Source organism: Dromaius novaehollandiae, chromosome 6 (assembly GCF_036370855.1).
Source record: "Dromaius novaehollandiae isolate bDroNov1 chromosome 6, bDroNov1.hap1, whole genome shotgun sequence".
Classification (NCBI taxonomy): Eukaryota; Metazoa; Chordata; class Aves; order Casuariiformes; family Dromaiidae; genus Dromaius; species Dromaius novaehollandiae.
In genome coordinates this window covers 34,176,126-34,189,367 of record NC_088103.1, presented here as the reverse complement: position 1 = coordinate 34,189,367, position 13,242 = coordinate 34,176,126, and the positions used below count along the sequence as shown (strand labels likewise).

The 13,242-nt window shown below is 38.9% G+C and overlaps 1 protein-coding gene across 3 annotated transcripts in view; it reads left to right on the top strand.

The window, feature by feature from the left end:
- The first annotated feature begins 585 nt into the window (after window positions 1–585).
- PCGF6 (polycomb group ring finger 6) overlaps window positions 586–13,242 on the top strand; it is a 35,424-nt gene continuing 22,767 nt past the window's right edge. Inside the window, exons 1-7 of one of the 3 annotated variants that reach the window (XM_026110343.2) lie at window positions 586–1,017; window positions 2,319–2,418; window positions 3,815–3,911; window positions 4,603–4,658; window positions 5,738–5,797; window positions 6,395–6,503; window positions 10,936–10,963. In XM_026110343.2, the coding sequence (XP_025966128.2) occupies window positions 715–1,017; window positions 2,319–2,418; window positions 3,815–3,911; window positions 4,603–4,658; window positions 5,738–5,797; window positions 6,395–6,503; window positions 10,936–10,963 (753 nt within the window). In that variant the 5' untranslated portion in view covers window positions 586–714. The remainder of the gene's footprint in view (window positions 1,018–2,318; window positions 2,419–3,814; window positions 3,912–4,602; window positions 4,659–5,737; window positions 5,798–6,394; window positions 6,504–10,935; window positions 10,964–13,242) is intronic. The other 2 variants (XM_026110344.2, XM_026110345.2) reach the window with 2 other exon arrangements.

Here is a 13,242-nt window from a genome sequence, read left to right as displayed (position 1 = left end):
CTGTCCTATAAACTAAGGGGATGCGTCAGCAGAGAGCATTAACAGTACGTGAATCACAACATTCCTCCTTCCGTTGTAAACCTGGGGGCTCTCGCTGTATAAAGTCCAAAACTATTCACACGTTATACTAGTTTTTCTAATAAGGTATGTTACAGCTTCCTTCAAAGCATGCATTGTTTTCACAACACTGTAAGTGCCTGTGAAAGCGCTATTAAAGGCATTTTAGAACACCTGAAAGCTTTACAAGGAAGAGTAATCATTACATTGCAGCCTAGTCACTTGTGTTTCTAGTTATTTCTAGTATCTCTTTTATTCGTATTTGGTAACTGTAGATTCTTTGGTATTACAAAATAAAAGCTTTTCTTTGAATTAAACGAGTGTCTTGTGATCGACGCGTTTTCGTGATAAATTAAACATTTACCTGCGTTTCTTTAGCCAGTCACTTAATTCTTAGCTGGAGAAGAGTAAAAAGACGACGACAACAACAAAAAAGCTGTAGGCTATAATAATCACAGGCCGCTGTGCGGAGGGCGCATGCGCAGTGGCCTTGTTACTTGTCCGCTTGAACTACAGTTCCCATCGTGCCCCTGGGCGGCCGCCGCGCATGCGCTGCAGGGGAGCTGCTGCCGCGGCGGACTACAGCTCCCATCGCTCGCCGCGGGCGGGCAGTAGCCGGTGCCGCGTTTGCCCCGGTTCCCGCCCCCACCCCAAGCCATGGACACGGAGGTGGACGTCGGCTCTGTGGTCTCAGGGCTGTTGGGCGGCGACGGGGTCGGCGGCGACGGGGTCGGCGCTGGCCCGGCCGATGAGGATCAGGAGATGGAGGGGGCCCCCAGCTGCTCGGGGTCGCGCTCCCTCCCCTTCGAGTTCGAGCGGAGCCGCTCGGACTCCAGCGGCGACGAGGACGACGACGAAGACGACGAGGAAGAGGAGCTGGAGGAAGAGGAGCTGGAGGGCGGGGCCGGGCCTCCCTTCGGGACGGACGACGGGGAGCTCGACTCGGACGACGACCGGGAGGTAGCGGGGGGGGAGGGGACGCCTGAGGCGAGGGCGCGCGCCGGCCGCCGCAGGCTCAACGGCCGTGGTGCCAGCTCAACGGCTGCGCCGCACGCCAGGCCCCGCTCCCGGCGTGCCCCGCGCCGCCGGGGGCGCGTGCGGCTCGAGGCGGGGGCGCGCGCTCCCTGCCGCCGCCATGGCGGGGGCGCTGCCCGGCGGCGCCGCCGCGCTGGGGCTGTGGCGGCCCCCGGGGGCCGAGGTACGGCCGCCGCCGGGGAGGCGACGTGGTGGCGGCAGGGCGGGCAGCTTGCGCTGTCTCGGGGAAGTTGCCCGGCTTGAAACGCATGGGCTTAAAACCACCCCTGACGGCTTCAGAAGTCCTCGGCTTGCAGGCTGGTCCTGCAGAGCAGTGGCTTTCAGCTTTACATGCTTTTAGGTACTCCAAAAAACTTTCCAGTGCAAATGTAGACCCCTGCTTAGACAGCTTAAGCCTTCTCGTAATAGGCTTTTCATCACTGTTGCCTAAGTTCATTGCATCGGTCTAATTTATAATGAAGTCTGCACAAGCCATTGGCGTAGCTGGGAAGGTGGTAAGCAGTGGCATGTGGTCGATATGAATGGTGTGATGAAGGGAAAGCAAGCCCCTCAGTCTGGCTTTGAGACTAGAGGAACAAAAGTTTACTGTGTTACGTTTCTCAGGCAGCAGGTATCCGCAAACCTCAGAGTGACAGCCATTGCTGTAGAATAAATTTGTTCTTATTCAAAGTAATAGACTTCTGAAAAAATTTTGTGAAACTGCCTGTATGCTTTCCCGGTAAATGTACTTAATCAGAATTCAAAGCAGTGAAATTTCAGTCCTTGTTTCAGCATGTATTTCTGTGAACGCTAACCGTGTATTGAAACAAGAAACAGCCTTAGTTCTGCTTTTTGATTGAGGGCCCCTACATATTTGCTGAGCATTCTTCAAATAATGATTTTATTTGCTGCTGGTAGCCACTTCAAGCTTGCTGATTGTTTGATATTTGATAGATCTGTTCCCAAGAGAGCTGTTTGTGGTTTGCTTTTCAGATATGATTCATAAATAAATTAGATCACCATTCACAAAAAGGTCAACCCAGAAGAGTAGATGAAAGTCTTTAGAAAATAACTTTTATCTGAGGAATGATTAATCTCTTATGAAAACCCATTTCTGCAGCATGTTGACTCAGATTTTTTTTCATCTTTAATATGGCCCGAGGTTGTGATATTTCGGAGGCAAGAATCAGGAAACTTCTTGACTTATTCTGTGTATTCAAACTCGTACCAACTGTTTTGGTTTGTAGCGCATGATAAACCTCTCCGAGTTGACCCCTTACATCCTGTGTTCCATCTGCAAAGGTTACTTTATTGATGCTACAACCATTACAGAGTGTCTGCATACCTGTAAGTACCAGTATTTTCATTCTAAGAATTCAGATACATATTTAAATCAAAAACAGCTGTTCATTTGTTCTGGATGAGACCTTTGTGTCTTTGCAAAGGTAACCACCTCTTTAAAGTGAGCATACATTGTGGTTATATCATTCCTTGAGAGAATATAGTCATGGATATCTTAAGCATCAGAAAATGTGAAGTAATAACCTTGTCAGCTCAGTTTCTCCAGTTAAGAGGGGAAGAAAGAAAGAATGTGTAGAGAAAGATGTATCCCAAGTAAAACAAAAACAGAGCTATTACATATATTCTTAAGGTAGGCTCTAAGAATTCGTAATGAGTGTGTAGCTAAGAAACGAAAGCTGAGTGGCACTGCTCATAAAGGACTGGAGAGTTTCCTAAACTGTTGCTGATATGAACCGATAAGTTCACAAAGCTGAAGACATAGCTACATGGAAATAGCAGTTTCAGATATGGGAACAATTATATGGATCCACAGAAGAGTTAATCTGTAACCTGATCTATAGATGGATAATCAAAAATTGATTTCCGTGTTTTTATTTTGTTATTTTCCTCTCAGCCCTTGTGTTGTAATAACATTTTTTTTCCATTACTAGCAGAACTGCTGTTTTCTCTCAAAGCTATTAAATTCTTTTCTGTGAAACTGACTCTTTAAACCACGTTTTCACCTGAGGTGGAGAATTTCTGCTTCTTGGTACTTCCAGTCACTAACAGTTCACAAACTCTGATTTTTCAGCCTGATTTTTTTTTTTAACGAGTTGATATATACCACATAATCTTCAGTGCAGTTTGTAATTTAGGAAAATGAACAGTTATTAGTCAGGACAGCATTTTTTTTTTTTCTGTACACCTGTTTGCTATCTTTGAAGTTTTCTAGTAGGTGGTCTGGGAGAGTTTAAAGTGTTCAAGCTAATATGGAGCTGATGTGATAGTAAGTTATTTATTTCAGATATCCCTACTCATTACCTTTCTTTTCTGATTGTTAAAATAGGCATAAAATACAATGGAAAAGGCAAAATTATAATTTCTTACCTTAGTTCTTCTACTGACACTGTTTGTGGTGTTTTTCAGCAAACTTTTTGTCTGCAGCAGACAGTATTCTGTTCACTTAGCTCTACTTTTGTTCTGGATAGTACAGTTATAATCTTTTAACGTCTTCTTTTGCATCAATTAGTAGGATATTATGACCTATAAATACTGAAGAGTGCTGTATCCTGTACAGTTAAGGCTGTGGTTTGCTTGGGTTTTATAGCCTTGTTGAAGGATTGGCTTCATTTTATCTCAAGCAACCTTTATATGACAAATCTATGTGTAATTTCTCCTCTTGTATAAAGAGATGCTATTATATAAAGGACATGTGACTTTTATGAGTGTTTTTTCTTTACAGTCTGTAAAAGCTGCATAGTGAGACACTTCTACTATAGCAACAGATGTCCAAAATGCAATATTGTTGTACATCAGACACAGCCCCTTTATAATATCAGGTAATAAGTTTGTGCCATTTTATAGGTGTAATTTTTGTCATGAAGTTCTGCTCTTTACTTTAAATGTGTTCCTTCAGGGTTTTTTGGTTTTGTTTTACAGACTTGTAATGCTTTCCTATTTCAAGTGAAGGATCAATTACAAGAAACACATCATGTTCTTTGTCTATATAAGCTTCATACAGTTTCCCCACTGAGAATATAATTACTCAATTTCTTCTTTTCTCTAGTTTCTGATGCTTTCTAGGGTTTGTTTCCTGTGCACCTCATTGGCATTGGCATTTTGCCCAGTATTACAGGTGAAACTAAATCTCAGCTGTTTGTTTTAATTGCCTTTTAGACAAAACTTTGTTTGCATAGTATACTTGTTACTAACTCTGAAAATATTAGTTTCTTGAACCATTTGCAAAGTGGTTTTTTTCTGGGTTTTTTTCTCCATCTATATGACCTTTTTTAATGGAGCTCTGTCGTCAAGACCTGAATTTAGGAACACAGTTCAGCAACTCCATCTGTCACTTGTTTCAGCAGTGTATTTGGGAGCTTTGTTACGATTTAATGTAAAAGATTCTGTATTGCACCAAAAATGTCTGTGTTGCAGCATGTTTCCTGAATTACCCAGCTTTTTAGTGACTTAAGTACCTCAGACTTCCAACATTGAAGGGCACTCACTTCCATGTTTTTTCCCCTTTTATAGGCTGGACCGGCAATTGCAAGACATAGTATATAAATTAGTTGTCAATTTGGAGGAAAGTAAGTCCCTTTCTTTATCTTATTACCATCTAGATATTGGAAAGACTGAAGAGAAGAGAGAATAACAAAGACCCATTTCTACACTGGGCTCCTTAAAATAGTTTTGTAACGTTTTCTTCTTAAAACTAGGAGATATAGTGGAACTTGACTGTGAATCCTAAAGAGTTAGCTGTACCAACTAGTATCTTTCTGACTGCTAAGATGGTTATATGTACACTAGACATGTAAATGTGTGTATAATGTACAATGGTGATCTAGGGGTTTCTTTTTTTATCATTACAATGAAATAATAGTGATACTGAAGTTAAATTTACGGTGATGTTTTTAAATGTCCTGTTCCAGATCTGCTATTGGACAAAGCAGTCATTGTGTTGGAGGTGTTTTGTTTTACTCTCTTATCTCATGAAATAAACACTTCACTGTTTCCAGAAAAACATCCAGATAATATTCCAGTATCATGTCTTGTGTTTTTGTATGTGTACAGTAAATGTCAATCTGTCTAGTCCTCATAGGTTTATTTGTGTCCAATGCAAAAAGTTGCTAGGACTGCTCAATTCTCTCATGCTTTTATTTTTCTCTCACTGGCAAGTTTCTTTTTCTGATTTACTAGGTGTATTCACTGTCACATGCCAATTACCTTGAACTTCAGGAGGCAATGAATCTGGTAGTACTACACAGTCCTCTAGGGTGGACTGAGTGAAAAGACTGATGCTTAGTGGACTGTATTTAGATCAATATATATGTGTGTGTGTATATATATACATATATATATAGAGAGAGAAATGGAATCTTGACAGTCAGAAGGATAGAAGAATTCTAGTTTTATAACTTGCTCATTATGCTTTATGGCTGGCTTGTCTGATTTTTTTTTTTTTTTTTTTCCAGTTTTTATTAATGAAATCTTAGTTTAGGTATCTTAAGCAGCCCGACGTCAGGGGGAATACTAGTGACAGTGAAGGTCTGTCAATACTTGCAGTGCCTTTACTAATGTTAGGCAGAATTGTTCTGACTATGAGAAACCATATGGCTATTTTCAGCTTCTGTAATATTCCAATTTCTTCTGTGTTGTGTTTTTCCAGGAGAGAAAAAACAAATGCATGACTTCTATAAAGAAAGAGGATTAGAAGTTCCCAAACCAGGTGAGCTGTAATCACTTTAGAGGACACTGGTAAGGAGATATTTGCTATACCATTAATTCTTAATGGCTTCCCTTGAAATACTAGCTCACAACTGAAGAAATTGGATTATTGGTTGTTGATTACTGTGATTTGTCACCATCCTCAAATTACAGGATAACACTGACAGCACTTAAAACCAGATTGTGTTTGGATTTTGTTATTTTTAGTTACAGATCTTATTCTGCCTAGAATGAGGAAAATGTTTATAAGATGAGCATTATTTTTATTTTCTTGCCTTAATAAATAATAGAAGCCATAAGGGAATAAGAATAAGAACTTTAAAGCCCATTGACAAACGAGGGTTTGTCTTAACTGTTTTTTGTTTTACTGTCAAACAAACAGCTATTTGAAGAGATGCCATGCTGATTGCTAAGAAAATGCTAGTGGTTCAGATGCACAGAATGCAATGAATAAAGAGCTGATTTGGTGAAACAATTAGGATGAATTGCATGGGCACTTTTCCCATATAAGCTCATCTGTTTTGCTTGGGGTATGTTAGCATCTTATACTGTTTTTATTTCAAGTTGTGTTTGCATTTCGACTATTTGGATATTTTAGCTATCCCCCAGCCAGTTCCAGTGAGCAGAGGAAGACCTCGAAAAGTTCTGGGCTCCGTGTTCCGGATCCCACCAGAACTTGATATCTCGATACTTCTGGAGTTCATTGGGTGAGTTGTGGGCAAATGTAGGGGCAGATGCCTGATGTGAGGATGCTGCTTGTGTGTTGGATCATTACTGACTTTCAGGTTTTGTTGAACGTGTGTTTCCTCCATCCTGAATAGGAGGTAGGGGAGCAGTGTGAACTTGCTGCTGCAATAGCAACAGTCAGCAATGCATGGCTAGATGTACAGTTAAACATTTAAGGTATCTTCCTATGAAAATAGCTTCCTAAAGAGTTTAGAATTTTAAAACTTATCTGTATTTTGTTTATTTTTGACAAAGCAGTGTAGTTTCAGTAAACTGAGTGACAGTGGGATCTGCCTCTCCTACGCTCTGTTAATCCCTGTAGGTGCCAGTACCGCTAATGCTGACTCTGCCAGGACTGGCTCAGGTGACTAGGGGACCGTGACTGTACATCATTACATGCTTTTATTAGCCAGAAAATACTACATTCTAAAGATAACTCACCAGGAAGGTAAGCTGTAGCACTTCAGAATTGGGAGAAGGAAAGCAAGGAAATGGCACTGAATTCACTGTGATTGGAGCATTAATGTTTTGGGCAGTGCAGTTTCTTCAGGATACAGCACATGAGTACTGTATTCCAATCAACATCTTCAAAATTACAACATATAGTGTCACTCTGATACTGTATGCCTGGGAGAGTCTTACAATTAATCCTGCTTTGCTGAGCAGTATAGAGCATTTATAGTAGGTATCGCCAGTTCCATGCTTAGAAACACCATGCGTGCAGCCTTGGTGCTACTTCAGCAGGAGAAATACCTTCTTATTACGCTGGCTCCCAATGTTTGGGTCTTAAGAGCTTCTTTGACAATGCATTAGGAACTTGATACATAGAAGGAATTTTGCAAACACAATCGGTGGCAATTTGATAATTTATAGGAAGCAAGGTTTATTCTGAATTTTTCTGACCAAAGCAAGCTAGAAGACCTGGGCAGCACGAACTGCATTCCTCTAAATATTATAGATGGGGCTAATAATACAGTCTGCTATTAAATTTGTCTGATGGATTCCCTGACTTTAATAAAGCAGGCTGAAGCTTTTGTGTCAGGTTTCACCCTTAGATATAAATTGTGAGAGGGAGACCCTGTGCCCAAATACTTGAGCTATTTTCAGGAACACAGGAAGGAGAAATTGCATTGCTTTGTCTCAGTGCAGATTTATAGGAGAGTGATTGAGAAAGGGAGGGCATGGGATAAGAGCTATAACCACTCTGATAGCCACACACAGTGGAGCACCTCACTTTGTGGGGGAGAGAGCAGCTTGACTGTTGGGCAACTCTTAGCCTTCTACCCGGGTTGTGCCTGCTTTTGGCCTGATTTTGTCCGAACAAATTGTTCGGAGAACTTGAGTATATAATCATAGCGAACTATTACACAAATGATGTGAAGTCAAGCACTCAAATATTGGGAAATTCTAGCAGCAAAGCATGCCATCTTGATTGAACCTCACTCTTTGTAGGCATCCTGACCCAGTCTTTTTGTATGTTATGTCCAATATTTCCACTGTGCCCCGCTTTACTCAAAATACAGAACAGATTTTCTCTGCGGATAAATTTTGGTCATGTAGTTTTTTCTTTATTTCCTTAACTGGATGAGATGTAGGATTAAAGGAAGAGAAGAGAAGGTCTTGTAGCTAAATCAGTAGAGAACTAGATCTGACCCTGCCTGTGCTATAGAGTCTCCATGCAAATCTATACACCTGACTTAATTTCAGTGTTCTTCATTTTCTCTGTGCCTGACATGCAGAAATGCTAAATGCTCACAAGTGCACCTGAAAGCAATGGGACTCATTTTAGATGCTTTAAATTGGGCACATACAGCTCTTGGTAACATTCTGCCACAATCTCTGTCTTGGGCTCCTCTTTCTAAACAAGGTACAATATTGCCATTCTGCTGAATAGGGAGGAATGCAAATACATTCATTTGTACAAAAAGTGAGGCCACTGAGGAAGTTAATGCTTTTGCCATTAGAACAAGGTTGTCATAAATAAAGCCAATAGTCAAGTACTGAACAAGGAGACAAAAGCAAGACATTATATAGCGGTTCAGTGAGTGACCATTGTCTATTCTGTTTAGTGAACACTTTAATATAATTTTTAATTTGTAGACATGTTTTTCTCCCTTCATGAGTGCAGTATAAAATTCATGATGTAATTAATGCAGAATCCCCATGACCTGGTGCTCAGGCATGATTATTACTCAATTGGGTATGATGTGAGTAAGTGGATGTAAACAGACATAAGGTAAAGTGCTTTGACTGAAACCTCATTGTACATGCAGTTATCTTACTGCCTCAGCTGTGGTGGTATCTCATTAAGTCAGGGTCCAGATGCAGTTTAAGATATGCTGTTTTTTGAGACCTGCGATGGGTGCCAAACAGTGGTGTGCTGGACCCGTAGATGGCCGAAAGAGCCCAGGGAGCGAAAGGGCATTGGAACATGCTTATACCAAGAGCCCGCTGTGTTTGTCAGTGATACGTTGCCAGTTACATTGCAAAAACACTTTAAAATCTGAAATTTTATCTTTGTTCCAAGTGTGTCCATTTCAGGTTAAAACATTGTTTCTTAGCGACTCTATAAAATTTGTGAGACTATGTTGACTGAAGGAATAGATACAGTTTGAATTCCGTGTAGTGAATGTACTTTGTTTATGATTTCCCCTGCTAAAGGGTCCTGGTTGCTTTTTCCCCTCTGTGATTCTCAGCAGGTACATTTTTCTTTTATCAGAGCAAGAGGAAGATGTCAGGAAATTTAGACCTCAAAAGTAATATACATGTACGTGTCCATGTATGAAATTAGTTTACTTTTAAATGTGTTTAGATTTGTCTTTCCGATAGTTTGATTTGAAGCTTCTATTCCAGTGTTTGGTAGCAAAGCAAGTAATATTGTGCAAATACCACATATGCTATGTAAAACCGTCCTGTATGTTTTCATTACTTAGATGGAGGGAAGCACAGAAAGTTTCTAATGAGAAAGGGTGATGACTTAACAACAAACTCCCAAACTTCCAGTTATGTGTTTTGAATTCATTTTTATTTTTTATTTTGTATCTTGAAATTTATTTCAGTGACTCTCTAAATCTTTTCTTATGCCTTATATGTTTAAGCATTAATCTATTTTCCTCTTTGCATGTCAAAATCAAAGAACTTATCTTGGCAATAAGAGATTAAGAAAGCTCTGTGAATAAAGAAAAGTAAGAACAGATTGGACCATTCAGCAGAAATTTTTGCTCTGAAAGTTTGTTTTAAATTGTCTGTATCGTGTCTCTACAGTATGTTAAATAGTTAAATCTTTCCTATGGCAATGGAATTATATCAAAGAAAATGACTGCTGAAGTGGAAAAGCTTTTTTTTTTTTGGCCTCTGTTTCTTGATAGCTTTAAATTTCATTTCAGCAGCGGAACTTGATGATAGTTTTACTTAACTCTGTCTCATAGCAGGTACATTTTTTAGAGATGGAGATACCTAAATTTCGTTACCTGAAGTGTCACACTAATGTGTGGTCTGCACAAGGTTTAGGGTTTTTTGTTTTGTTTTTTGTTCTATACCAAATGGTCAGTAGAATATAGTCTATTTATAGAGTGATACTTGATTTTTTTTTTTTTTTTACCTTCTTCAGTACAGTGAGTTACTGCATTTCTTTTCTTTCATACGTACACACTCACTAATGCAATGCAAGAGTAGTGAGATGTTGTGAATTGGGCATAACTCCTTGAAGTTTTTATATACTCAGTGTTCCCAATCTTGCATTGCAGTGTATAATCACTAGTTCACATGCACAGACTGCAGAAATCAATGAACTAAAGCCTCCATCAAAGCCAGCTGGGAATCTGATCTTTTGTCACCTTTGTGTATGTTTCACCTTCCAGAGAAGCATCTGCTACCTTCCTAAGTTCCTAGAGAGCATTAGCATTAATACTGTGATATAAATAGTCTAGAAGGTTAACATTTGGGCCAGGAAGTCTCTGTGGTGATTGGGCGTGTTCTGTCAGCAACTTCTAGAAACTGTCTGTTAAGGTTTCAAATATCAAGGAGAGTGAACTATGGATGTCTAAACAGAATTAAAGCACAATCTATCCCTATGAAAATGAATGTTATAGTGTACATAAAATGTGGTGTTAGGCTGTGTTTTGCTTTTTTTTTTCCATTGCATAAAGGCAGACTTTAAAGTCATAAGTAGCTGAGTTCACAAGAGTGAAAGGGGGTTCCAAATAAAGGGTAGGAGAAAAAGATATGTAAATTCAGTATACTATTATTTCATTTCTCAGATTTTAATGAAATGAAGAGCCTGGTTTTATAAACAAGTTTGATATGCCAGACTCTTTATTATAATAGTGACTTACTGATTTAAGAGCTTGAAGGGTATTAATAACTGTTTACCTTAGCAATATTGATTGTGTTTACTCTTCTCTTGTTTTTCAGAGCTAACGAAGGCACAGGGAATTTTAAGGTGCAGATGTGATTTGAATTTTTTTTCTTACATGATTTACTTCAGAAATATGTATAACTTGAATGTATTTAATTTAGTTTATCTTTGTTTTTCTTGCACTGAGTGCAGCCTGAGCTTTCACTAGCATAGTAGTAACCAATCCTGGATTACAGTATGTTTTTAAATCTATCACTATGTAACATTACGGAGTAGGAAGAAACTTTCCTAGAAGCTAGGGAATTAAATTTTTCATGGGAGAATAGGAACGATGCTAATAAAATTTCATCTGGGTACTTCTAGCTTGTTATTCCTGCCTCTCCCTCCAGGAGAGGCATTACTGTGGCTTTTCTTGGAATCCTACACAAGGGTATAGCCATTATCTAAAAAACTGGTTTTGAAGAAGATTCTCTAATTGTAGTGAAACGCTTATGTGTGTTATACTGAGGAAGTGTAGCCTGAGGTATAACAATGGCATAATAAAATTGTGTGTTTAAAAATAAAACAAAAATAATTATACATATTTTTGCTAACCCTCACATTAGTCTTCCTTATCCAGCACTAAATTTATTCTTCTCTTGATCTCTTTGCTAACAGCATTCATTGCCTGAATGGTGGCTATTCAGCTGGAAAAAAAATAGCATTCCTCATCCTTGCTAAAGAGTATGGCTGTTCTTCCATTATAGATCTTCTTACTGAGCTGAATCAGTACAAATTCATAGGGAAACTGCACATTGTTTGCTGCCTTCATTATTTCATAGTCTGTAATTAGACATGTTCAGAGGATGTCATTTCACTGTTTGGCTAAACATTTAGAAAACGGGCTCTATTCAGGGACAAGGAGATACAATTTAAAATTACACAGTATATATTGCACTTAATCTTTCATTGTATTGGAATTGTAGGAATAAAAAGACTCAGAAAGGCACAGAATAATGGAGTGTAAGAGACACTTAAATTGCTTCAGTTAGCAGAGAAACTCCAATTTTACTATTTAAGAACTTGAGCAAAAAACATTTTACTGACTTAAGCGTTGGTTGTCTTAATTGTTCCATTTTATTATTTCTGATCAATATATTTTCAGGCACAAATCTGAGCAGTTCAGTATGATTGCAATTACTTATGCTATTTATAACAGTAATCATGTTTGTTATGGCAGAACATAGCATGCAATTTCAAACAAAACTCAAATACAAGAGTAAGGCTTCATTTTCCCAAAGAACTGAATTATGAATACGGTTTTAGAAATTAACCTGGAGAAAGGAACCAATGTTCCTGAAAACATACCCATTCCATTGTCATCTTCATTTGTTATTTTTCTCCTCTGGTATTTTTCTCTTCTATTTCCCCTTATCTTTCACACTTTTTTATTTGGCTTCTTCCCTTTATATTGCCTCTCATCCTTTTTGTCTCACACTTACCTTCTTTACAGTATGTTTTTCATCCTATTTATCCTGGGCCCAACAAGAATGACTTTAGGGCCTTCTTTACAGTATGTTTTTCATCCTATTTATCCTGGGCCCAACAAGAATGACTTTAGGGCAGTTCAACCATTGTATTAACTTTTGTTTTCTAATATTAAAGATGTTTGTGCCAGACATTTATTTCCTAAATTTTTAAGGTGTATGCTATTCCAGAGAGAATCACTTTGCCTTAAAAAAAAAACAAAACAAAACAAAAAAAACCATAGCTCTGACATCATTAAGGAGTGTTTATGAATTAAGAAAGGGATTTTTTTTGAACATGTATCCCTTTTAAGTCACAAGTAGTGTCCTGCTTACTTTAACTCTAGTGTTCTGAGAATGCCGAAGGTGAAAGGCTGCCTGCCTTTACTCACAGTGTATAGCTCTTTATTGCAAATAGCCTTCCTAGTATGGAAGGTTTATCCATGGACTAAAGTGCCATTCAGCATATGTGTGTATTTAGATTTGGGAGATTTTTAAGAAATACTACAACTTTTTAAATCCTAACTGATATTTTTCTACACCATTTCAGTATTCTTTTCTGTATCTTAACTCTCTACTTCAGTCTACTGTCACTTCTTCCTTCTTCCTATCCTTATGTTCTTCTTCACTGTCTTTCTCTTTCATTAATCTTTGTGCTTTCTCTATGTCCAAGAAGTTTACTCATCAGACTTCCAAATCCCTCTTTTAATATCCATTTCTCACAAAACTACCCTGATCTCTTCTTAGCATTGTTCTTTCCTCATTTGTTTGTTTATCTTATTTGTCCGAACTAGACATTGAACTTGATATATAAGAGGGTTTTCAGCTTTTATGGCAGGGGGTGAGGGTGGGTGGGGT